Below are 27574 nucleotides of genomic sequence, written 5' to 3'. Positions count from 1 at the left end.
AATAAAGCAGATTAGCAGGATACTTGCCAGTCTCTTTGGTGAACTGCTCTTGCTAGGAAAAAGAATGTAATTCAAGTCATGGCCTATATTAGGGTTGGCCAACGGTAGCTCTCCAGGGTTGGCCATGCTGGCTGGGGCTGATGGGAGTTGTAGGCAAAAAACATCTGGAGAGCTACCATTGGCCACCCCTGGCCTATATATTTCTGGATAGCTCTCATGGGTGATCTGTTTTGTACTTGGAAATGAAAGTAAATAACAGCTTTGTCATTTTACTTCTCCTACCCTGAAGGATTTTGACAAAATGCATCTAACATGCACATATCTTCACATTACTCACAGGACATAAAAGAGGCTCAAAAGACAATGTTTGAGTGAAAGAGGAACACTTAACATGGATTACTGACAGATATAGCCACAAGGCTGGCTACTTGCAAACTGCAAAGGTTGTTCACTTCTGGCCCAGAAGCTGTTTGAGCACAAGCTCAGGTATAGCAGGTCCTACATGGAATCTAACACATTTTTTGTCCAGTTGCCTACCCCACTGTAGTTCAATAGCCCAGACTCAAAATTTGATGCTTCTTTTTGCAGAGGAAAATCTTCTTTTTGTTTGGGGAAAGGGGAGAAACCTGGTATCATCTAGATTAGCAGATAGATAGCTTTACTCTAGATGTCTCCTAGACACAAAAAGCACTGCTGGTAGTCTCACAGTGAGACCAAGCTGACAAAAACTGCAGGTAATTCCATTACAAAAATGAATATAAATATGGAATAAACTAGAGGGAGATATATACTGGAGGCTGAAACTTGCAGCTATTCCAGGTAGTACACATAAAACTTCTCTCTCTGTGCAATAAGAAAAAAAAGTGGAAAATTTTACACACACACTCACACTGGACTTACATGGTGGTCATAAGGATACTTTTATCTGTATAACATCAACATATACTCTTTATCTTTTAACAACCTAGTTTGTATTGCATTTGAATAAAGGAACTAAATTATTTCCCCATATACAGATCTACCAGTGGTGTGCATGACAAGACTAGTATATAGTGAAGTGCTTTCTGTCATAAACTTACCAGAGTGTTTTTCTGTTCCTATATATATATATATATATATATATATATATATATATATATATATATATATATATATATATATATAAACACTCATCTTTAACCCACACACCAACCACCTATCTTTAATATGTAATGAATTCTGAAGTAAGCAAACACTTCAACAGTTTTTGAATAAGCATTTTGTGAGGAACTGGGTTCCACTGGCTACCATGTTTTATACAGGAAGGATTGGATTCAAATGGCATCTTTCTGTGCATGGAAAGATTTCTGTCTGTGTAGGATAACTTTCGTGCCTAAACAGCATTTTGGGTTACTACAGGAGGTGAGTAAGTTGCATCTTGTGGAAAGGAAACCTTCCACTCATGCTCTGCTGAAGCCAAGCTATTGGGTTGGATCCTATAACCAGAAGAGGCTCACACCTTCCCCTGCAGCCTATTAAAAGCTGATGAAGGAGGCTGGGAGAGCCCTGAGGACAAAACACCACCTGGCACAAGGGCCACTATGGGGAAAAGGAATCTGATGAAATCAGTCCACTACCATCTTCTACACTGGAGCTCTTCCACCTGTGGAAATGCCACTAATGAAAATCAGTTGGGGCTAATTTCAACCAAATTTCCACTCCCTTTGCAGTTTCCTGTGGCATTTTGCCTACAAAGTTCTTTCTTCCCTCCCCAATCAGTTTATTATAATCAAAAACGTGCTGCTGGAAGAAGATGGGAAATATCTGTGATGTTATACTTGTAGTTCATCAGAATCAAGAAACCTGATTCCTTTATGTGCCACTGCTATGGGATATATGTGACTTTGAAAGTATAGATTGTACAGAAATAGGATTGCTCCTCTGCAAGTGAAATACCAAGTGATTATAAAAAGACTTTCAGGGGAAAAAAATCAAATGATCAAGAAGTAAATGTATTTTCAAAGGCTGAGCTCTCCGTGCCAAATAGTGTGAGTATCTGGAAACAGAAATTAATTTCTGACCTGAAAATCTGATCACATCTTGAGTAATAGCCACCTAGCCTTTGGCATTGTTGTCTTTAAAAACCCTGTTAAACACTCATAGATGTATCAAATACACTAGTTTTTCCTGATTGTTTGCATTTGGTTTTTTTTTTTATATAGCAAGCTGAACATATAACACCTTTTATAGTTCCTTGATAAGGCAGCATTTACTATGAGTAACTCAACTTTTCAGCAATTGTACTAGCAATTCAAAAGATATCTGGTAAAACTCTGTAAAGCTATTCAGCACGTTTTCAACCACTGCAGAGAAATCATGTAATTTTGTCTGCCAGATTAAGACAGTTACATGATACTAGACCACAGATATTTTGGAAGTACACTGAGGTCATTTAATTGCGCCACTTAAAATATCAGCATCTCTTCAGCTATTAAACATTCCCCAGAATTCAAGTAGAACAATTCAGGATATTCTATTTGAGTTTAAACTTGCAAAGTGCTGTTCTTCAACGTGAGGCACATGCAGCTCCAATACCAAGAAGAGACCCTTTTCCATGTTCAGGTGCATTCAAGTGACCTTCCTCATTCAGCTTTACTATTCTGAAATCTTCTCTAACTTTTTCCAACAGATCTGGCTTGAAAATAACATCCAATGCAGTCATTGCCAAAGCTTTAGCTGTCCGCAAGGCGAAGAACTGTGCTTCTTTTGACCCTGGGATAAATTAAAACCCACAAACAAAAACAAAAATTGATACAATTGCAGATACAGCAAAGAAAAAAAATGAGGATGCAGCAAAAAACCCAAAAACTATGGAGGAAGACTGTACATACCCTTTGTTCCCAAACCATGTCAAGTTGAAATATTTTTCAAGGGAACTTTCTTTGTGAATCCATCCAGAATTGCAGTTCAGCTGTACAGTATCAGTCAGTCATATACAGTCCTTCATCTAAGTAAGCCATTTCAGTTATCACTATCAGTTTTTTAGCCATGAGTATTGCCTACCTTACTCAGAACTAATAAGCACATTTAGGAAGGACTGCTGTATAGCTGTTCTGCAATTCTGAAGAAATTTCCAGAAGGGTGGATTTCCCTTGTTAAAAAGTTCAGTTCAGGATGCTTTGGAATTAAGGATACTTTATTCTCCCTAGACGTGTAATTTTTTCCAACTGCGTTAAATACCACTACTTAGCAATAGTCATTTAAATTAAATTCTTAATAGTCCAAATATCAAAGCTTATAACATTCAATTTTATTACTGCTACTGGTAATCAAAGATGCAATTTGCCCCTTGAACTCAACAAGCAGCCAAGTTGTAACTACAACATTTAATGGCATACCACAGCATCACAAACAGGCAAGGAAATACCAGTAATCATTAACACATTGATAGTCTTTCTGCCAAACTGTAAATTATGCAAGGGAATATCCACATGTAGTTTAGACCTACAGGAATGTAGACATGCCCAGCGCGTGGGAGTAGGCCATGTAGGCAGCTGCCTAGGGCACTGTATGGCCTCAGGGGTGGTGCCCCCGCCCCACACGCCAGCTGGTGCTGAGCCACCTCTTCCTCCTGCCTGAGACTTGGGCGGATCAGCCTCACTTCCAGGCTGCTTACCCTGGGAGGGAAGGCAGCTTGAGAGTGAGGCAGAGGCGAAGTGCTGCCTCTTTCCCCCACCTGAGACTTGGGCGGAGGAAAGAGGTGGCCCGGCCTTGCTCCCAGGCTGCCTCCCCTGCAAGGGGTCTTTAAATGGGGGGGGGGGTCTTTAAATGGGAGGGGAAGTAGATCAGTTGCTTCTGCTGCTTCTCTGTCGTGGAAGGTGACGGAAGCAGCCACCCCTCCCCTCTTATAAGACCCCCCATGGAGGGCAGGGACAAGGGGGTGCAGGTGGGGCAGCAGCTTGGGGCGGCAAGCAACCCAGGGCCGCTCCTGAATGTAGACAGGGTATATGAATTCTTTAAAAACAGGGTTTTTCTTGTGTCCTTTAAAGCACTAAAAGTAAATCTGAAATTCTCTCTGAATGGAGCACACATTTATGACTAGATGCATTTATTGCTATAGGAACATGTCACAGAATGATGTCACACAGAATTGCTCAGGAGAACATTTTTATTAAGGTAATAAGGCTGTAGCATCACATAATGGTTCAGGAAAGCACTTTTATAAAGAGAAAAGGATTATGTATCACTGTGTATTGTATGTATCCTGTTCTTATTGCATATATTATCCAGCTCTTACTGCATTGCTGTCTATTTTTGTAATACTTTCTATAACACTTCACATATCATGCTAAATACTGTTTCTAGTTTCTGTAATCCTAGCCCTATTGCATTGGTTATTAGATTTCCCTTGCTATTTGGCTGCACTGTTTTACTCTTTGTAACCACCCTGGGTCTCAGTGAGATAGGCAGACTGCAAGAAAAAAATAAATACATAATAGTTGCATGATTAAATTTGCTCACCAATCAAGAAGTTCATACATATGACTATCTCAAAAATTATCTCAAGAAATAATTTGTGATAGCTATCTGAATTGCTCTGTAACCATAGTTTTTAGCCATTATCTTTACCAAGGTGTCAACAAATTTAAGACTTCCACTCTCTACTAGAAAGTGGTTAGAGTACCAGCTTGGATGTCAGAAACCGAGGTTCAAAAACTTTTGCCAAGTAATCCCCCTCCCCCCCCCCCCAAAAAAAACCCCTACTTCACAGGGCTGTTGTGAGACTAAGGCATATTAACCTAAGAATATTAACCAGAAATTTATTTTTGTGTAAATGTACTTAGATTGTATTGTAAAACAATACTAAACTCCTTAAAGGACAGTATCCAAGTTTGATATGTAAAAATCACCTGTATATTTCTGAAGAAACAGGTCACTTTCACTAACCTGCAGCAGCTGTGTATTGCTCAGTATGGTTCAGGGCATCTGAGCCAATGTAAAAATAGGGATGAATCCCAGGAACCACAAAGCTAACATTTCCAAAATCGGTAGAACCTAAGAAGAGACAAAGCCTGTGAGCATTAAAGACAAAGTGAAAACAAACGTCCTGGATAGATTACTAAGTTATATAGTTCCTACACACTTGGTGTAGTGGTTAGACTATCTCCACTCTGCCACAGAAACCTGTGGGGTGACCTTACAGATCCGTAAGTTATGTAGAAGGGGAAAACAAAACAAAACATAATAGTGAAGCTAATCCAAAAAAGGGTGAGCATGCAAGAGTTCCAATATTACCTGACAGCCCATTCAAGTTATCATCCAAGATGAACTCCATGCCAAGCTTCTTCCCATTGTCTATGTAAGCTTTTTCCAGACTCTTGTTAGGAAGGACATTGTAATAATCATTTGCTCCACCTTGTAGTTCCACCTAGACAAGAAAACCATATTTCATTCTCCAGAGAAGTATCCAATTCAGTCTGTATTAAAATGTGTAGTAAACAATTAAGGTTCTTCTACATGCTATATTCTACATTACTTCAAGACATTTCTACTCTACACTCTTAAACAAACTTTCAGGAAACAAGTTACAATAGATACAGCAATAAATAAAATAATTCTCTTTTTACTGCCTATGTCACATACAGGTATTAAAAAAAAGAAGTCAATATAAACTGAAAACATATGCTTTTCAATATCCTAAGCACACACTTGGCAGTAGGCTCCACAGAAGATAAGGAGTCTTCATTCAAAGCAGACTATTTAGGTTGCATAGTAATATTTTAAATACGTCTAAAATATGATTTTGGGGCAAGAACAATTTTTGTTGACCTATGCAACTCTAAACATTAGGTACACTAATGGCACAAACCACAATGGTACAAATCACAAACCCCTTTTGCCTCTTCTTTATGGGCATGGAATGCGAAAATGGTAGTTTGTTTTGTTTCACGGTTTGTTAGTGTGCCTAATTCAGTGGGTTCCTTCATTTTGTTTCTATTTTCTGAAAAAAAAACATGGTTTGTTTGGTTCAGGAAGGTGTGAAACAGCCCAGGAGGGCTAGAAAGCACTGGCATGCCACAACGATATCACCTGGAAGTGACACGTTGCCAGGGGGATGCTCTATCACTTGGGAAAAAAACTCTATGGTAACGAACTGGTAATGACACAGATGAACTGCCCAAAAAACAAGACATTTTGTTTTTCTTTCGTGCACAGCACCATTTGCCAAACTGATTAATAACCATGAACCGGCCAGTTTAGGCACAAATTGCAGTTCATCCATCAATTTGTGCCCATACCTAATGCTGACTCTTTGTGCTGATCCTTTAGATATGGATTTAATTTCCACTTATGTATAGTTAGAGAGGCTGTAACTTCTAAGACAGGTGTTTAAAATACGGCTATACAGAAATATAAGTTCCACATGATCAAGAGTTGGGCAATTTAGAACAATACAAGAGGAACCTGTGAGGAACTGCAAGAAAGGAAGGTCTTCCCTTCCCTTCTGTATGCCTGATGTAAATAAGCAGGTAGACAAAGTATAACTCAGAGGTGTATGAGGAACAAGCTTTCAAGGTGTATGCAAGCTGAGATCTTCCTTTTTAATCTCTTGCTTCCCCTAAAACTAACAAAGTAGAGTTTGTAATGCTTAAAAAAATGCACAAAGTCTTTTATGGAGTATTTGCTTTAAAGAGAGATTTTTGCATAGAAAGGGCAGAAAAAAACAAACCTCTGAGAGAAAAAATAAAAAAGTTATATGAGGGTTTGAAATGCTGAAGATTTGTGGCTCTGTGAGAGGTGGCAATGTAAAGCCTCACTTTCCATCTGTTCAGCATGGCTCAGTCATGCTGGCCCAAATGTAGCTCCTTCTCACACTAGGCCTCCTGGGGCTTGGGTGGGAGAAAAAGAAGTGAACATCTTTTGGATTAGTTATGAAGCCAGTTATGTTGCTGCTTTTGATATAGAACAGCAGTGGGACCTGGAGCTGATGGGATTCTGGATAAGGAATCTCCAGAAGGCCTCCTACAGCATCAACAGGACAAGTGGTGCGTTGTCTTCCTCATTACTTTCCACTTGTAAGATCCAGATTGTGAGGAAGAGATGACCTCCACTGTCACCCAGCAATGCAACATAATCTTTCTCCCTCATGCTGCCTGGGTTTTATAGCAGTGGGATGGCTATATAATAAGCCTTAGAGCCCACCCACCCCCTCACCAAGTTTGTCCACAGGTAGGTGGATTTGCACTGAGCACAATTATCTCACCTCTTTCTTCCTGAGGATATTTCAAAAAGTTATGCCATGAGCAGAAATTCTTCTGCCTGTGGAAAAACTCCAGGGGATTTTAGCCAGCCTTTAAAAAACTCAATGTTTGGAATTTTCCTCATCCAATATAGGAATCCAGGAGGAAATAAATATTTTTCTGTACACCTGGGGTTTCACTGCGGTAGGAACAAAATGCTCTTATAGACCGCTGGTTTTATTTTATCTTGTTTTATTAATTATGGTTTTAATTGTACTTGTAAACGTTTTAAATTGAATTATATGAATTATTATGTTGTAAGCCGCCCTGAGACACTTCAGTGAGAAGGGCGGGATATAAGTCCATTAAATAAATAATTAAATAAATAACCACCCTCTCCTTTGTGTCTTACCCTACTGCACTGTTTTTGTGATCTCCATGACAACAAAACACTTTGTGATTATTTAGCCATCATTTATATGCTTAAGAGCCAGATGGGCTCATCTGTAGCCCAACAGAGAGAAGATTTTCCTACAAGCTTGGGGGACATCCCCCCTTAAAGCTGCAGAAAAATCTTAACCCTCTGATCAAAAGGCATGGGGGTTTAAACCCCCCCCCATGCAGTGCAGCTGGTGTGGGGGAGGAGAAGAGAAGGGGAACAGCAGTGCTGAAGATGTGTGGCTTTTTGAGAGGAATCCCCCACAGCTCCAGTGCTGCTTCTCCCCAGAGTCTGGCCAGTTAGATTATAACAGGAACGTTTTAAAAGGGCAGATGAACTAGCAGCTACAGAGGTGGGGGTGAGCTGGAGCCTCCTCATTGACTTCTGTGGGCACTCTCTCAGCTGTCCTTTTGAAACTCCCTGATTACTAATTAGCCAGAATGCAGTGATTGAAGCTGGAGGTTGTGGGGGAGTGCAATGCAATCTGGTTGGTTAGAAGCCAGTAGGAAAGTTTAAAAGGGAAAATGGGGCATCACTTATGGAGGTGGATGACTGTGAGGGAAGAGCAGGGATTTCCCACCAATGAGTCATGCAGGTCCCCCCATTTGTGCCATCTAATAACAAAGGATAAGTTTGCATATGATTGCTTATTTTAATCAGTCCTGTGTACAATAGTCAAGATACTATCAACATTATTACTTTTACTTGAAAATCAGCTTATATTAAATCTTCAACAGAACCTTGCTCAAATTTTAAGAACCTTACTTCACATCCTGTGGCCAGAGCAGCAGCTTTAAAACAGTTTTCTGCTTTTTCTGTCAAGATTGAGAGTTCTCTTAATGAAGGGGCACGCAAGTAAAATTCTAATTCAGCATAAGATGGGATGATATTAGGTTTCACACCTCCATTCTTTATTATACCTACAAGGAGAAGAACCAGGTTAGTGAACTTAAAGAGAACTGCACAGGAAGCGTTCTGAGGCTTCTGAGAAGGCAGCTGAACTGAAACACACATTAGTTTATGTATTTGGATCTGACTCCTTTCTGTTCTCCAACAGAACAATAAAATATGTTTTCACATAGGAAAAAGTGTTGTGTCTTGAGCATTTACTTCAATGTTTAAAAAGGCAAACCTGTTTTCATATCCCTCAATTATTACTTGATTCCTCTTCAAGTTAAGAAAACACAGCTTGCACAATATGTTTTATGTAATATCATAATTATCATTTGAAAATTCAAAAAGAAAAAAATGGCTTGGGGTAAGCAGACTTTTAGGGCAGCGTGCCAGAAAACACACAATGTTTACCTGCAATGAAGCTGAAGTGCCAGCAAACAAAGGGCGGAAGAGGTCTGATACTGGTCAGGTACATTCCATCTGTTGTACACAGTTTTTTGCATTGGAGCAAGGGACTAACATAACAGTGCTTTAGAAATGTCAGTATAAAACATCAGTAGTTTTGTTTTCAATGCACATGCTAGGAAATGTGATGGCAAAGGATGAAACTACTTGTGTAATGTTGAAAGATGCTTTGTGAGAGGGCCATTGTAGGGCATAAAGGCTTCAGTGGAAAAACGTACACTCAAAGCTTCACTCAGAACTACCATGTTATACATTCTAATTTTAAACAACTGCTAATGTCCAGGAGGGGACTACCTCACAGGATCCTACTGACTTCTAGCCTGCCCTTCCATCTTTCCAACTGTAACATGATGCTGTCCCAACCCAACTGCACTTTGATTTGGGCTGGAGCAAGGGAGCTACTACGTCAAGCAACACAGCCTACCATTCTTCTGTTTGGCACATTTGCTACGGGCTGCCTACCCTGATGTAGTTGGTACTAGGTGATTAAATGAGCTGTAAGCAGGAAAAGAGAAGCTGGATATATTTAGACTCTTTATTGTAGCAGAAAATAAGGCAGAAAAATTGTCAATCACATGGTAACTCTTGCTTGAGGATTCAACATTGGGCCAAAACCAGAAAATGTGCTTAAAATATGCCTCACTATGTCTGCTTACCCAACTTACAGATCAGTTCAACAGTCTAGAAAAGCACAATACTTGCAGCCCATGAGCTGACCAAGAAAAAAAGGGTAACTAGGCATGAAAATATTTCAAAATCTTAGTTGCCTTTAACTTTGGGGAACCAGGTTTATATTATATGCCCATCGTTTGTAGGGATGGGAGAAAATCAAGTTTTTAAAATACCAATATTTTTAAAGTTCTAGATCAATGTTTCCCATTTGCAGGGTTGTGACCTGGTACTGGAGCACGGAAGCCTCACTACGGAAGCCTCACTACTGGGTCACAAGAAAAGCCAAAGCTAGCCCCACCCCATCTCTGTGTTGTGCAGAGAGGAGCCGGGCTGCCTCTCCTTCCTTCTCCCCCACTCCCAGTGTTTGAGAGAAAAGCTAGCATCCATTGGCACTTTAGACCCATGAAGTGTTCTTCAAGGTATAAGCTTTCACGTGCTTTGCAGTATGTTCTTTTGGGGAGATTTCCCCGGGAGGCTTGGGCGGCAAAGAAGGGTGTATGTATATTTTTCAGCCGGGAGGGGTGGGGAGTGGGCATTCCAGTAGCTATTTTTTTAACCAAACGACCCCTGTGCAGAATTTTTGCTGGCTGGGGTCATCTGATGGTGAGGAAGGCTTTTTTCCCCCTTTGCCCTTCTTTCTTTCTCTTTCTTTCCCTGCAAGTGATGCTCTGTCTGTACTCTTGGTGCTGGGGGGGAAGCAACAGTGGGAGGGCTTCTAGTGCTCTGGCCCCACAGGTGGACATTCTGGTGCTTTTTGGGCATTGTATGAGGGAATTCTGGACTGGATTGTCCACTGGACTGATCCAACATGGCTCCTCTTATGTTTATGTTCTTTCTTCCCATGTTTTTCTTTTCTTTTCTTTTCCTTTCCTTCCATTTCATTCTTTCCCTTTCTTTCCTTCCATTTTTACTGGATGAAACTTCTCTGTTCATCATACTGTTGTTGGAGACATAGGAGCTCTGCCAATGAAAAGTTGGCACCCCCAGTTGTAGCCAGATGGCCTTCTATGAGATTTCTGTGTGAGTGAGTGAGAGTAAGAGATGTGGGGCAGAAAGAGATTATTGGAGATTACTGCAGTATATCTCAACAGCACTGGAAGAGATGGTACTATGAACTTGGCACTATTTTACTGGTCCTTTTAACAGCTGTCTGACACCAAAATTAAACTCCTCCTGTAGATATTAAAAAGTATGAAAGAAGTTCACTGGCTAAGTATCTGCACAACAGGTTGCTTTTAAAGGCATGGGAAAACACAGCCAGTAAAAAGCTGCAAGTCTCTCATAGATATCCTTTTTGGGATAACTGCTGAAAAGCTTGTATGAACTTCATATAACTTGAAATTAATTCAGTAATTGCAGTACATTTCTCTGCTACCTTTCACTGCAATTTCCCCGTGTTTCAACCAAAGAAAAGTATGAAAAATAGCTGTCAAAAGGTTTTCTTGAAACCAAGCAAGCTTGGTTGTAGCTTGAGGCAGGGTTCCAGTAGTAGCAGCTGAAGGAAGGGCCTACTAAATGTGTCAGCATATTTTGCGGTAGAGCAGCTGCCAGGGCCCAGTGTGGGTAGTACACAGTGCTGGCATTCCTGATGGCAATGGCAACAGCACTCCCAACTGCATACACTGGCCAGTGCTGTTGAGGAAGGGATGTGTAGGTGGTGCAGGCAATTGAACATGGGCATTTAGGAGTGCTTGCAAGCTGGAGAAGAATACACAGATAGGTGCATGCAGGTGTGGGGGTGAAAAGAGAGGCTCGCCCACTTTCCACTCCCATTTTGGCTCAGCATGAGTTTCAGAGAGATTTTTCTGAAAATGAATTTACGTCCGAAGAAGGTTTTGGGGAGTGCCCTGGAAGTGACATCACTTTATCCTTGACACCACAGGAAATGATATAATTCCTGTTTCCTGGCTCCTCCCCCAAAGTCTCCTGGCTCCACTCCCAAATTTTAGTGGGCCATGAAGAAGTGAAAAAACAACCGGGCCACAGGAAAGAAAAGTTTGGGAAACCCTGTTCTAGATCATATATACATTAACCGCAACCTCATCATTTGCCATTAGGACACTTTACTTTTTTCAAATTTAAACAGAATTTTGATAGGGAAAGTCTATGTAAAAGTGAATATCATGGGGTCTTCTGGGCACTTTCCAGGGGAAATACCAGAATCAAATATTACAAATAAAAAAATTCTGAGGTTCCATAGCAAAGACCAATATTGAATTACCATATCTGTGGTGAATTGCTTTTGGTAAAAAATAGCATGCAGAATAATTTCCAGTTGCTAGAATGGTTTCAGAAAAGGTAGACGTTACCTTACACCTCCCTAATCCCCCATTTGATAACTGAGAACTATTCTGGAAGTAGAGATGATTCCCATCCCACCCACCCTTGGATTTTTTTGTATCACTATTAACAAAAACTTCTGACAGCACAACACAGAGACTAGGTATTTCATATTTCAGATATCGAAGTCAATGCATCAAGTATTCCTGTAAAAGCAAAAATCAGGAACAAAGTACTGTTACCTGGCATAGCAGTTCATAGCTGATGAAAACCGCACCTTAAATTAAATAAGAAATAGCAATCTTTGTAGAGTGGAAGAATTTTGAATCTATCCATCATACCCATATAAACTGCCTGTGAAAATGTTCCCATTTTGGCTAATGCTTTTACAGAAAGACTGCAGCCCTCCAGACTGTTATCCTTCCTTCTTTAATGCATACATGAGAACATCACATCTTCTCTGAATTTTCCACAAATGCAATCTGACCTTTCCTACAATATAAATTATGTCAACAAAACTGTTATGTTTTCCCTTTCTTGGGAACCCATTTACAAACTTTAGGTGACTGTGTCATTGGGGTTTTTTTTTGGGGGGGGGAGAGTTAAGAGAGATCATATTTACATCTTAAACTTTCTGAATAAAGAGTCTGTTCGACTGACAATGTTCAACTATTCCCCTATGGACAACCTTCACAAAGATGACCAAAAAAGCCCATAATTTTTATAATATTCGGTGATGCTTGTTTTCATTTGCTTGTGTTCCCTAAATTACATGTTTTCAATTTTAAACTTAGGTCTAATTGGGTTGTGGTGGAATTGTTTTCCCAACCATTATTTAAATGTTTAGTCTTATTAAGGAGAAAGAGAGAATAGTAAGAGGGAGGGATTTTAGTATAGAAGTTAGTCAACTGGATATAGATTGAATGTTTTTAGATCATTGGTTGTTACAAGAAATTACTGTACTGTGTGTTGCTGGGGTAGACAGGGGTGGGGGAGGAAACTAGAGGATGGAGCTGTGTAACATCATGCAGGGTGCCGGCACTGGGCTGGGAATTCCAGTGGTCCAGAGCAGAGGGAGGTATGGCGGTGGAAAGTGGTCTTGGAAAGGAAAGAGACAGAAATATAAGTATGCTCAGTCTCCTTCCAACCTTTGTCTCAGCTGAAGACATGTTGGTGTGAAGGCTTGGACATTAAACTTCCCTTCGACACTAATGTTGTGCAATGCCAGATCCATCAATAACAAGACCAGTACACTGCTGGATTAGCTGACGGCGCAGAGTATGGATATGGCTTGCATGACCAAGACCTGGGTACGGAAGGATGAAACTGTTGCCTTGCAAGAACTGCCCCCCCCCAGCTTCTCGGTCCTTCATCAGTCCCAAACTCAGAGGCGGGGGGGGGGGGGAAGCCTTACTCATCTGGGAGGATTTCTCCTTCAAGCCAAATCCTCACTCTAAAAATCACCAACACTGATTGCATTGGCTTTGTGTGGGATACTGAGGTTAGCTTGGCTGTCTGGTATACTGCCCACCTAGTACACCAGCTGACAGTCTGCTGAGCCTCCTAGAAGCTGTAGCCAGGTGGGCCTTGGAGTTTCCAAGATTATTAATTCTTAGAGATTTCAAAGTCTATGCTGATAAGGCTGCAGCCTCCATTCTGGCTTTAGACCTGAGGTCTTCTATAGCGGCGCTGGGGCTCACCCAATTTGTATCAGGTCCCATACACTAGACAGGCTACACATTGGATTTTATTTTGGACATTGGGATAGATGTGGATCTGACTTCAAATGAAAAAGTGCCATTGTAGATCACTGTTCTTGAAGGCCCAGCTGGGTGTTTCTCCCCCACACCCCATTTAGGCAGTGAGCTAATGTATGCTTGCCCACGGAGACTAATAAACCCTATTGGAATCCAGAGTGCTTTGCGGGATCTGATGAGCTGATAAAGGATTGGAATCTTCATCTCTCTGAAGCCATCGATGCGGTTGTCCCCCAACCTAGCCTGACTTCTGAGACCTGTTACAGTACACATAAATAGGACAGGCAGCAAGTTGAAAAGCCATGTCACCCTTTATGAAACGTGTTTCTAGCCAATATAGATCAAGAAATGTGTTTCCAACAAAGAAGTATCCTCCCTCTATCTGGGAGAACTCTCAAGAGAAGGCTGCAAAGCAGGAAATGAAGAGCCTGATCTTATAGAAATTCAGAAATGCTCCAAGAATGTCAAGCATGTGGGATAATCCAGCACAGCCTTTGATCCGCATCTCTGCGTTCCATTAAGATGTCAACCAAGCTCCTATAAGCAGAGAGATTACCTTGAGCCATAACATATTTAAATCAAAGAGGTGGCCATGTTTGCATCTCATTCTAGTAGTGATGAAGCTCACAGATGCACAAGACTTCTGAAATGCAGTTACCATGTGTCCAATTGATCAGTCGATCAAGAGTACTGAAGAAGAACAAAATCAGTGATACTGGCATAGTACAATTTCCAGGTATTTCTACAGCGACTAATTATGCTGTTGGGGAAATCTGTCAAGAGAATGGGAAGACTGGATGGCAAGTACTATATTTTCTGTCTCAAGAAGGTACCATTACTCAGACAGCCATATGGCCAGACATACAATCTCAATGACTTTATTTACCCATAATCTAAAAATATTTTAACATTTATTTAAATGCATCTTACCACTGTTTGGCATAGTGATGCCTGCATTACTTGAATACTTTATGCCCCCCCCCAAAAAAAGCCTGCAACCACATGTACATGGATGACGGCATGTGTCTTTTCCTGGAACCAAAACCCCATGGAGAAGCATTTCCCTAGGAATCTACTGTAATGTTTAAATGGCACCAAGGTGCTGACTACACAGCCCATGAAAAAAATCAGGATTCACCTATATTTGTGACATCCTAAGGTTAATACTTTGCTGAAGTATCAAGTTTTAACTGGCACATTATACCCTTATGAGAAAAATGAACAAAAATGTTTTTGCTTTAGAATTGGTTCATTTAAGCCAAACAGGTACTGTATTGCGGAATTGTAAACCACATCTTCCCAATAATTACTAACTTTGTGAAGTTAACATACAACTGCATCTGTTTCAAGCCATTCTGGTATCTATAGTTACTGCTTTCTTGATTGGCCACTGGAGATTGAACCCTATCAGCCTTATTGGCCAAAAAAGAACAAGAATGATGTCAATTATCCACACTATGACCCTATCCCACATGGTTTTGTTCACCCAGGCCATGCATCCACACACACTGCCTTTTCAAGAGCAAAGCATGCCCCTCTAACCTCTTATCAATTAAGGGATATGGCAATGATAGGACTCTACAAATACATGTGCTGGTCACCTGAAATGCAGACCTTGTATTCAAATATTTAAATACTAATAAAATATTTAAATACCAGAAATTAGTATTTAAATATTTTAATACAAGGTCTGCATTTCAGGTGACCAGCGCATGTACCATTTTATTTGCATTCACAAGAACTCAAAGAGAACACAGACTGAACCTTCACCATAATCTGGCACAGAGCTCCCTGTGCATCTATTGGAAGTACCTCTAAAGCAAGGGTCCACAGTGTGCACCCACCAACACCTTTGCTGGCGTCCACCAAAAGTTTTTACAAAAATGGACTGGCAAGGTAAGGTGAGGCTTTTGCCCAATTTGCTCTGCAGAGTTAAAGGCATCCTGTTAAGCAGAGTTTCTACTTGAAATGGTGAAAAGTTATTATTAAACTTACACATAACCTCACCTTTTGATATTCTGTAGTTAGCTCCAACACCTGTGGCAGCCATTCCGTGACTGGTTCCAAAGGCTGCAGCAGCCATTATGTGGCTACACCAAATTAGCTCTTAGGCTTAAAAATGCTGGGAAACCCTGCTCTAAAGTGTACAACGATGGTTGACTAAAGTGAGCTGGATTGTGCAGAAAAAGCTAACTCCTATTATAGGTGGTAGATGGACTGAGGCTATTCAGTAGTAAACACACGTATATTACAAACAACGGTAACAGAAATTAATATCAATCTTAACATTAACCACTTCTTACATGATTACTCAGTTATGAAGTTTTACTAATCTATTTAGCTCATTTCTACTATTTCATGAGAATAAGTTGTTATGAAAGCATGTAACACAAAAATTCTACCTCTATCAACACTATGCATTTGTCAGAAAAACAAACACATTAACAGCAATTTGTATTTTAATGTTAGCATGCCAGATACAATATATCTGCTTAAACAGTAGCTGAAGAATCATTTGCTGGACATAAGATTTAATGAAGATCTCACCATGAACTCTCCAGGTTGGTTTCATTTGCTGTCTTAAAAGTGACAGATTGTTGTATGCAAGAACAGCAGCATCTAATGCATTTATTCCTTCCCAAGGGTAAGCAGCAGCATGAGAAGCTTTTCCATAGTATTTCACAGTCACACTAGGAAATAAAAGCCATCACTTGTTTTTAAACACTTTTTTGAAGTAAAAAGATCCCTTTGGATTCATTTAATGAATTCAGTTTTAATGGCATTAATTGTGCATGCTGTGATTACCTCATATAGATAAACTACTGGTGAGGGACCCAGATCAACATGATTTTGAGGGTGGAAGCATTTGACAGAGCTTCCATACTCAAAGATGACTACTGTCACTGCAAAACAAAGCCTGACATATCTGTGGATCAGCAGACAGAAATATATATACACGTTATTTAAAAAATTAATCTCTATGGAAATAACCGCCTGTATCAGTAACTAATCTTTACTCTCTCTACTGGACTAGATAACCTGTAATCAATCAACTGAAATAAAAAGGATAATTGTTATATTGCTTTCTGGGGGGGAAAGCTGCATTAAAGCCACATCTACATTCCTTAAGATTTCCCGACATCTCCATTTGCTTCCTTCCACAATACCAGACACACTGTTCTCATCAATCTGTTCTGCAAAAAATGTAATAGAGAAAGGAAATCCTCATGCATAGAAGAATATGCCTTTATACCTGGTTTCTATGCTGAAATAAACAGGGAAGCTGTGTTGGTTGTAGAGGTTCCATGCGTACAGAGGTCCCTGAAGTTAGAACCAATGTACTCAGACAACTGTATTTACACACAATTGTAATAATCTTACCTGGGCATTTGTATTCATGAACAAGAGCTAACCATGTTCTTAATATGCAATCTTAAAATAAACCCTAATTACAGGAATCAGATGCTTAAAAGCAAATGAAATTTAGGCTGCTGAAATTCAAGGAACACCTGGAGTGTAGAAACAGAACTGAACACGATTATAACTTTGGCCCACAGAAGATTCTAAGTAAAGGTTAGTAAATGTACTGCTTCTCCTCAAGGTACAAGGTCTTTTGCACTGTGACTATTATTTAAGATTCTTGGCAGGTTACTGAATTTGGAAAATGTGCATAAGATGACTACTAGCTTTGATTTAGAACACTAAGAAAGATCATTAGTTAAAAACAACTAATCTGTAAGCCTTGAGACTAATATTTGGATTGGTGACCTCCAAGGAATACCGGGGCTGTGATGCAGAGACAGGGAACTGCAAACCACCTCTGAAATGTCTCTTCTCTTAAAAAAAACAAGTCTAGCTCACCACTTAGTGGTCCATAACACTAAAAAAGCTAGAACTTTTGACTGCCAGATAATCTTAGGATCTCCTAGCTATACTACACACACTGCCATATGATAATAATTATTTATTTGTTGTACAATAGGGTGTAACAGAGAGCCATAATTAGAATGCCTTATTTTTACAAAAAAACTCTACTGCATTAACCTAGTAAGTGCTGGGATAGCGCAGTGGATACATTTCCCTTTTCACCATAAAATAAGAAAGTCTTCAGAACTTTTGGAGGTTACTAAATGCATGTGTCAATTTATTAATAATGTTTTTGATATTCAATGTTTGCTCACCATCAATAGTATCATGATGATATAATGAACATATTGATGTTTGACCTTACCTTTTTGACTGTTTTAGCTTTCCTGTGCTACTGTTCTAAAATCTGTTGTACTTCTGCCATTTATTGTCCATAGATTTATTATATATGAGATGATATGATGACATCTCAAAAAACATTAAATGAAAACACTATAAGAGAATTTTATTTGGTGTCCAACAAGCCCTTGCCATTTCCTCTGAATAGGCAAGTACAGTAATGACTAAACACCAAATAGAGATAGTAGTTTAGGACAATAAATATAGTTCAAAATTTATTTGAATGGTACTTGTTTTGAGCATTTAGAAAACTCATGTTTTGAGTTTATTAAATATTTCTTGATATACAAGATCATGGTTGTATAAAATATGTATTTTTTAACAATGCGTCCGTCTCGTCCCGCCCCCCCCCCCACCGCCCAATACCTCTTATCAGACTGCAACCAAGATTACTAGTGTGGTATTATAGTTGAGTTCCCTGGGCTAAATATGCAGTGAGATGTCAACATAATTAGGGATTTACAATATATACAAACCATCTAAAGCCATGACACAACAAATATGTGATGGAAATCAGGACTTTTTTTATAGAAAAAGCCCAGCATGAACTCATTTGCATATTAGGCCACACCCTGATGGCACCATTTTTCCACACAGGGTTTTTATAGAAAAAGCCCAGCATGAACATATTTGCATAGCCGGAATGGTGTTCCTGCTAAAAAAAAAGCCCTGATAGAAATTATAGTAAAAAGGTTGAAACCAATTATAACGCGCAGTCCAAAGACAGCAACTTCAAAAGTGAGAAACAAAGCTTTGCAAAGAATGCAGTGTACTTTTCCCACAGCTTCCACTTTCATCCAGCATCTAGCAGACAACACACTAACATGATCTAAAGTAAAACCCAACTTGTATTAAATGCAATCTGTAAAGGAATAGCTATGCAGACTAACCCAACGCCCAATTCCTGTGAGGCTACAAAGTTCACTATCATGAACAGATGTAAAGTTAATGTACTCAAAAGCAACAGATGCCAGTTTCTCCCAATTGAGTCACGGTGGCAGCTACTCCTATTGCCAGGCTTAAAACGCCAGTATTCTTCAAACCTTATTCACTGATAACTGAGCCTGGGCAAATCTGGTCTGGATTTAGGAGTTACTTCCAAAACATAGAAGTCAGTCCAACACTGCCTGCCTAGATACCTGATGCTACAGCTCCTCCTTCTGCCCTCTTGCTCTCTCAGCCACTGAGGATCAAATGGCAGGTGGGTAGACAGCTGTCAACAGCCTATCCATAAGCACTCTCCCACTCAAGCCAGGCACTAGGGGACACTACTTAAATGCCCAAGCAGAGAAGCTAGACATACAGTTCAGATAAGAAAGTAATACAGTTTTCTGTAACATAAACTTCATACTAGGAGATTCACTATTGCTACTGAACATAGCAAGACCAAGTCAGCTGTCCTAAAGTTTAATTCCCACTGAAGCAGGTTATTATTTGCAGAAGAATAAGAAAAATGTCCTGCTTCTTATATTACTAAACATGCCTAAGCAACTTATTTTTAAGAGTTTGCATATAAATCACAAACAGTCTGGGTCTCCAAGGAAAGGCCCAGTATCACCTCATGCATCAATGGCCACTTTGCAATCAGTGAGCAAGGCACAACTATTTAAATCAAGTGTGAAAAGGTCTCTGAGAAATTAATTTTCAACCTGCTTTTACCAGGTGCAGTTGTGGGAAAGCTAATAATGCCTTGATAACCAACATTTGTGAGAAGAAAAACCCTGTTGGTTAGAAGCTGAGATCTTTTCAGAGAAAAGCAAGCATTTTACTCTAAAACACCTTGACATACAGATGCATTCTACCTCCTTCCTCTAAAATCCCACAATTACTGTTGTAAAATCACAGAACTAAGTATCAGATGTACTGTATCCACAAAACAGGTTCTGCCAATGAGGATAACTCAAAGGATTATGTATATTTTTTTACTTGATGATTTACCTGCAGAATGAGATGTGAGAAAAACACAAAATTAGTTATTCATTTCCTGATATCTAGAATGATGCTACACCACTTCAAAAATCATTTTGAAATTATTTTCATCCTGAAGGCATGATACAGAAAACTTGCTGAAAGTAGGGAGGTTTAGATCTGGTCAATATCTAGATTGAAGACTACCTCAGAATTCTGTGTACTGTGTACTGCATAAAGTTCTAGCGAACAAAGATGGGATATGAGTCTGTGTTGGACAGCTCAGTTCAGCAAGCAACATACACAAAAATACAAGATACACAAAAAAAGTAACTGTCAGGAGGAAACTCAGCTGAAATGTCTCCAGTGAGAACTAGCTGGTAAAAACAGCCAGTTTTTATAAATGCATTCTAATAGATATATACTAAAATCCCAAGATTTTCACAAGTAAAAATGATTTGGAATAAAAGATCACACTTTTTGTCAATGAAGAATGCATCTTGCTTCTAGCTGCTGTATCTGAAACATCTAGCTAATCTCCAAATTCTGGAAACTAGCAAGGATTCAAAGTTGCTATCAAGCTTCGGTCTTTCTGTCACCTGGATATAGTCAGAAAATAGAATACTGAGATAGGCACAGTAATTTTTGTGTTCTGGTTCTACGGATTAATTTAAACGGAAAAACCCTCATACCAAACACTACCAGAGATGAGGAAGGTATGTCGATTCCAAGTACTCAGGTAAGAACAACTCAGTCTTATTTACTTTTGTGCCTAAAGGTTATATTTGCAGATAGTCACCTAGAGACAAATAACATCAAATATAAAAAGTTTTCAATCCAGCTGTGTAGCTTTTAATCACAAGACATTTTAGTTCTATATAACAGATAAACACCAGACTTAATGATTCCTGGGAAAGTTATGTAACAAAAATGTTAGAATACCTATAAACACATTTTAGGGTCATCTGAAATAAGGTTGGATTGCATCCATTCAAATCAGCATTTCTAGCATTAATAATGGACCAACTATACAAGTCTTATTATGAAAAGCATGCCCAGAAAAGTATTTCAAGAACTGACAAATTTGCCTATGGAAAATTAAAGCAGGAAAGAAAGGAACATTAATTTATTAAATTGTAGCATCCCCTATTCCAGTAAAGGCTGGTAGGCTCATGAGATCTAGCCAACAGTCATGGGTTGAAACTCACTCTTTGAATAAACTGAAAGCTAGTTTAGAGATACCTGAATATTGGCATGGGACTTGAAATTTAAAAACAAAATCATTTTGAGAAGATTTAATTTCCCTAAAATTAAAATATTTTGGGGTTTTTTGTTATAAGGTACACAAATACCTCCACATTTACACCCAATACTTTAGCCAGAATATACAGATTACTGAGAATGCTGAAACCTACAGGATAGTGGTCAGAAACTAGAGAATCCAGGGCCAAAGCAAGCCTTTGCAAGACATCACTTGGCTTGCTTCAGTTACCAACCTGGAAGTGGAAAAGACAAAAAACCAATATGACAATTGTGACAGTTAACATTGCTGATGGGTCACATTATGGGATGAAGACTGGAATGCTATCTGGCCATCCTTCAACTGCTTCTCCAAGTGGCCCTTCAGTTAAACTACTTATAAAGTAGGCTGCACATCTCAAATCCCACTAAAACAAAGGCCACTTTTTTGCTGGCTGCTCTATAAAATACAATAAGCATTGATAGTACAAAAGAACACCAAAAGGAATTCTTTTTAAGCAGCCTTCAAAGGTGCTTTTTTTTTTTTTTTAACAAAGAGAAGGTTGCATTTCAGGCTCTGTTTACTCACTCATGTTCTGCAACATCAGGTAAAAAAGCGGCATCTTCTTGGGAGGGGTGAGCCATGAAAACAGCATCTAGATCATCAAAAGCTCCAGCTTTGATCAAGTCTATTTTGCCTCCTCCATCTTCCTCGGCAGGAGTGCCCAGCACCGTTATCTGAAAGCAAAGGTAATAAGCGGCGGGGGCCATTAAAACTGCAACACAAAAACAGAGCGCCAAGAGAACAGCCACACACTGGAATCAATCTACTCAGTGAGGGCTGAGGGGCATTAAAAAAAGAAAAATGAGAAGAACCCTGCTGGAGCAGAACAACAGTCTCACACAGTTCCTCTGGATGGCCAACAACCGGGCATAGAGGCCGAGGCCTTCCCCTGATGTTCCCTCACAGCTCCGGGATTCAGAGAATTAGTGCCTCTGAAAGCGAAGGTTCCCCCTCAGTCGCCACGGCTCGTAGCCACTCACAGACCCAAACCCAAGGAAGCCCCAGAGCAGTCTGCCAATGTACTGGTGGGAAGAAACCAAAAGGAACAAGCGGCAATTTCCCCCTTTCTTCTCACCTTGACGGCGGGAGCGCGGAGGGTGCCGTCCGGGCGTCGAGCGGCGAGGCTCTCGAGGGCGCCCTTGAGGCCCAGCGCGGCGGCGGCGCCCACTTCGGCGATGAGGTTGTGGCCGCAGGCGTGGCCGATGCCGGGCAGGGCGTCGTACTCGCACAGGAAGCCCAGGCGGAGGAGGGCGGCAGGGGGCTCAGCGGCCCGCCCGGGCCCTTCGTCCTCCTCCTCGCCGTGGGGCGCCCAGGCCCAGTCCGCCCGGAAGGCCGTCTCCAGCTTGTAGCGCGGCTGCACCGACCAAGCCGGCCGGCCGGCGAAGAAGCGCGTCAGGGCGCCGTGAGCCTGGTGCTCCTCGTAGGCCAGCTCCGGACGGCTCCAGATCGCCCGGCTCAGCTCGCCCAGTGGCTCCGACGCCGCCTCGATGCACTCGCCCGCCCGGCGCTTCAGCTCTTCCAGGCGCAGCGCCAGAGCGGGCACCTCTGACACTTCATTCGGCCTCATCGGGGATGCCAAGCCGTGGGAATAGAGGAAATCTCAGATAAGGAGGAGGTGGGCAACCTCACGTCTGCGTCACTTGCGGGGGTGCGATAAGCGAGACGAGTCTGAACACACACCATAGACCCCGCAGGTAACAACCAGCAAATGTCTAAAACGCGCGCCGTCCGGAGGCGTTATATACCTTCGGTGAGCTGTCCGAGCCGGGACTTTTCATCCTGAAGCTTGCTGGGAAAAATAGTCTTTTTACTTTAGCGCGCTATAAAGATACTTTGTATAGGAGAACCACTAGGACCACAAGCCACCGCGCTAGCACGAGGCAGCCAAAGGAATGTAACGGAACACACGCTGCCAGTTTCTAAAACCAAAGGGTTTCAGTGCAATGAGGTAATCGAAGCAGCTGTACTCTAGAGGTTTCTTATGTTAATCGCGGGATGAAGATGCCTGCACCAAAGCAGGTTTTTATTTGAGTTGGGCGGGGCCTGAGATTTGGATCCCGATTTCCCCCCTTTCCTCAGCAGTCATATAATCATGATATAGGTTACTACTTATCGACTAGAACAACTGTTCAGAATTTCGTCTGGACTGGGATCTTCAGTGCTCCTCTGGTTAAACCTTTCCTATATAAAAGGCTGTGCCGATTTCCACCAATTCCCCAGTGTCTCTGCAGCTCCCCTCTAGGCTGTTCTTCAGGGTTCACTCTCTGTGGTGAAACGGGAAGGATCAGGACTTAAGAGAGCCCCCAAAATCTTGATTATGATTTTTTTTTAATGTTGTGCTACCAGAGAAATTCAGTTATAAGAAAACAAGAGGGAGGGGTACAGTTCATGGTTTCATCCTTCTGATTCTTTGAAGAAAACCCAGAGACACTTGTACACTAAGGGTTAACACTAAGGGTTTAAATAACCGAGAAACAACTCTTGCAACAGTCTGATCAGGTTTACTTTCCTGGTAGCAAGGATATTTTTATCAAGTGTATAGTGTCAAATAAACATCTGCATTTTTTTGTGTTGGGGGTGTGGGGAATTCTAGTTTTCCATTGGTCTGCAAGTACTACCATCTGCTGGAGTCATAAGGATTCACAGATCAAGTTTAATGCCATCCTCACATGTCTTATTATGCATTCAATGAGCATGGCTTAATCAGTTCATAACAAAAAGTTTTGGGTATGTGTTTTAAAAGAGAAGTATGTGTTTAAAAAGAGAAGTAATTACTAATGTTCCCAAGTCGGTCTTGGGCCTACTGAAATAGAAGCTAAAAATACTGGGTCACAGGCAGTTTTTGATTTAAATGTTGGCATGCTGTCAGCATCATAACTAGTGGGAGTGCTGCTTTCTTGGCAGAAGAAAAAGAAAGGCTAAAGAAGACCCAGTTTCAAGGACCTGAAAGTATAATGTCCATAGCAATACAGACAACCCCCACTGACTACATATGTGCTGTCAATATCCCCAAGTTGGCCATATGGAAGTGACCCATCAAAGTGTGACAGTGCTGGCGCAGCTGGCATTTATGACATAGCCCTGCCCTCATCTACAAAAAGAAATAACAGTGCATCCTCTCCAGTATGGAGCTCTGGGGCATATCACACTCTTGAGACCTCTACAGATGGAGACTCAAATCTCCTTTGACAGGCAGAAGTTTCTGTTACAACTACTCAAAAAGGCATTGATCCATCAAGATAAAAAGGGTCATGGATATTTGACCAGCAGTAACATTGATTGGGTGGTAGTTAACCAGAAACGTGACTGCTGTTTTCCTCCCAAGGCCATTCCCCTTTCTGCCCTCTATAAACTTAAATGAGTGGGAGACGATATTAGCAGTTGTTGATGAGCCAATGCAAAGTAGGTACACGTTGCTGAGATAGGGACAGGGTGGGTAACAACATTTTCAACAAAGTTTAAGGCATGGGATCCCTCTTTCTTGATTACCTGAGTAGGGTGTATTCTTGTATCAGTTGAAGGAGGGGACCATTCTGGTTGGTGTGTGTTCTGAGGTAAGAGTGTGTCAGTGTTGAGCAGTGGCTCAGTGGAAGAGCATCTGATTCATATGCAGAAGGTTCCAGGTTCAATACCTGGCATGCCCAAATAAAAGGACCAGGCAGTAGATTATGTGAAAGACCTCTGTCTGAGACCTTGGAGAGCCATTGCCAGTTTCAGTAGACAACAGTGGCCTTGATGGGACTGATGGTCTGATTAAGCATAATAAGGCCACTTCACGTGTATAATGTTTGTTACTATTGTCTGTTTGTGCCAAATGTCCCCTCACTAAAATCTCCATCACTGAAGTTGCTATAAGAGTAGCAACATGAGGCCAGAGAGGTGTGCCTGATCATCTGCTGTCCTGATTGGGGTTTATAATCATTCATTTAGTTAGTTAGTTAGTTCATTTATACCCCTTATTCCCTAATAGGGACCAAAAGTGGCTGACATCATTCTCCTCTGATCTGCTGAAACCTCACAACAACCCCGTGAGGTAGGATAGTCTGAGAATGTGTAAGTGCCCAAGGTCACCCACCAAGATTCTATGTTAAAGTAGGAATTCAAACCTAGTTCTCTGAGATCCTACCCTGACACTCTGATCCCTGTGCCACACTGGATCTCTTCAACTAGCATTAGGTATTCTGTGTCAGGCTGCAGACTGGGAGTGCCATCACCCACATCACCCACTGGGATGGCACTGTTAGCTTCTAAGCTGCGTCATGGTTGTTTAAGTATGGTGGGAATTTATTTTCTTTCCCATTGAGTTTATTGGGAAAGTTTACACTTACACTACCGCTTTAATCAGTGTACATTAATGCTTGTAAGCAGGCGTCGTTTTGTAGAAAAATAGGTGGTGGAGCTCATTAGCATAACTCATTAGCATATGCCACCCCCCACCAGCCAAAAGCAAGCCGAAGCAAGAAAGGAGAGCCCCGGGCGAGCAAGGCTTGCTTGGGCTGGCTAGAGATTCAGCCAGCCCAAGCAGGCCTCACTCACCTGGGGCTCTCCTTGGCCACCCCCACCCCCCAGTCAAAAGGCCAGCAAGCCACTCACGGCCCAAAATCACATAAGAAGTGGAGAAAGGGTGGCGTGGGGTTCTCCAGGGATTAATGAGAGCTGCTGGGGGTGTGGCAAAGCCCCTGGTGGCTGACTGACTGCCCCCTCTCCTAATCCAGGGATTGTTTGCAGCTACTATTCAATGGACAAGGTAAGTGGGGAGGAGGAGGGGGGCCATCAGAAAGGTTCAGGAGCTGCACTCCTGTGAGTTCTTGCTGAATTCAAGGCCTGCTGATAAGGAAGCAGGGTGTGAACACAGGGTTCTTAAAATGCTGAGTAAGTCCTGCTCCTATCCACCAGATGTCCCCAATGGCACCCCTTTCCAGACTTTACAACATGGTAGCCACACCAGATTTACACTAGCAAGGTGTTACACCAGCATTACTCTGCATTTTGCCAGTGTGAGGCTTATTTGCCATCCTAAGTAGTTTCAAAATGGCATTACACTTACCCTGACTCATGTATGCATTTGCTGATGGTGGTAATATAGTAACTGTAAATGAGTCCCAAATACAGAGACCTGATGGCAATAAATGCGGAGATGGCTATAAATACAGTGATGGCTATGCCTGATTATTTAAAATGTAAGTCTCAATGAGAATTATGGAAACTGCTTTCTCATAAATAAAACTGCAGCGATACTTGAGATGGGACTTTAATCTTAAAATGTGTTTAAGATCTGAGTGTGAAATAGGAATTAGTACCAACCACATAAAGCAACCTAACAGCTCCCAATACGTGTATTCATGCTCTGTAAACACTAATTGACATCACAGACTATAAATAAATGATTGCGCTAAGGCATCTACATTCAATACCTAAGCGGTTTAGTACTCTATCTTCTGATCACTGCTTTGCTATTTTTAACATTAACTGTATGTTAATCACATTGTACTAAGAAAAGAATATTGGAATATTAATACTGGTATATTCTGTAAACTATAATGTTTCTTAATTCCAAGTAAATATGATTAGAATTGACCTGTGAGCACAGACATTGAAACCAATAGCAACAGCTATAAATGAATCAGTATTCAAACTTCTGGGTCAATTTTTGCTCATTTGTATAATAGTAATATGAAAGAGAAGAAAAAGGATTATGTCATATTTTGAATTGTTCACTCTTATGTCCAGCAAGCTGGGGGCCTGAGAGGACTTGGGCTGGTTGTACAAACATCCTGTCCTCTTCCTTCCTTTGCCAAATTTGTATACAAAACTAGAAGATACTTGGCATTTCATATTAATGGCCTTCCTATAGCAATCAGAACTATAGGGTGCAAGCATGCCCTGAACAATTGAAATCTCTGTCAACCTCTATTTTAAGTTAGGATTGTCCATAGTCTGGGCTGTATTTACTGTGAAAGCCCTGAGACGGATAGCCCAAACTAGCCTGATTTCATCCAATCTCTGAAGCTAAGCAGGGTTAGCCCTGGCTAGTATTTGAATACATCTTCGAGGAATACCAGCATCATGATGCAGAGGCAGACAATGGCAAACTACCTCTGAATGTCTTTTGCCTTGAAAATCCCATGGGGTCACCGTAAGTCAGCTGTGACTTGGTGGCACTTACCATCACCACAATTACTGTGAGTCTGAATAAAATGTTTGCCTCAAATGCCATTTAAAAACACAGTAAATTGTTAGCTGCTATTCTAAGGACATTTTGTATCAGCTATCAAAACATCTTTGTACAGCCTGTAATATTTGAGCACTGATGTTTTGATGCCATTTGTCCTCTACAGGGCTGTAGCCAGGATTTTAAAAGTCAGGGGGC

General features: G+C 41.0%; 1 protein-coding gene across 1 annotated transcript; it reads right to left on the bottom strand.

Annotated features, from left to right (window-relative positions):
• Window positions 1–1817: 1817 nt before the first annotated feature.
• On the bottom strand, window positions 1818–23029 carry PM20D2 (peptidase M20 domain containing 2). The gene is made up of 7 exons (XM_060237032.1): window positions 22280–23029; window positions 21730–21878; window positions 16275–16417; window positions 8425–8579; window positions 5275–5407; window positions 4927–5034; window positions 1818–2751 (listed from the first exon to the last, which is right to left on the bottom strand). The coding sequence occupies exons 1-7, from the start codon at window positions 22769–22771 to the stop codon at window positions 2546–2548; spliced, it is 1386 nt and encodes a 461-aa protein (XP_060093015.1). The 5' UTR covers window positions 22772–23029; the 3' UTR covers window positions 1818–2545.
• Between the last annotated feature and the right edge of the window lie 4545 nt (window positions 23030–27574).

This window comes from Heteronotia binoei, chromosome 1, assembly GCF_032191835.1.
Source record: "Heteronotia binoei isolate CCM8104 ecotype False Entrance Well chromosome 1, APGP_CSIRO_Hbin_v1, whole genome shotgun sequence".
Lineage (NCBI taxonomy): Eukaryota > Metazoa > Chordata > Lepidosauria > Squamata > Gekkonidae > Heteronotia > Heteronotia binoei.
The sequence above is the reverse complement of the archived record's forward strand: the minus strand, read 5'-3'. Positions and strand labels throughout refer to the sequence as shown.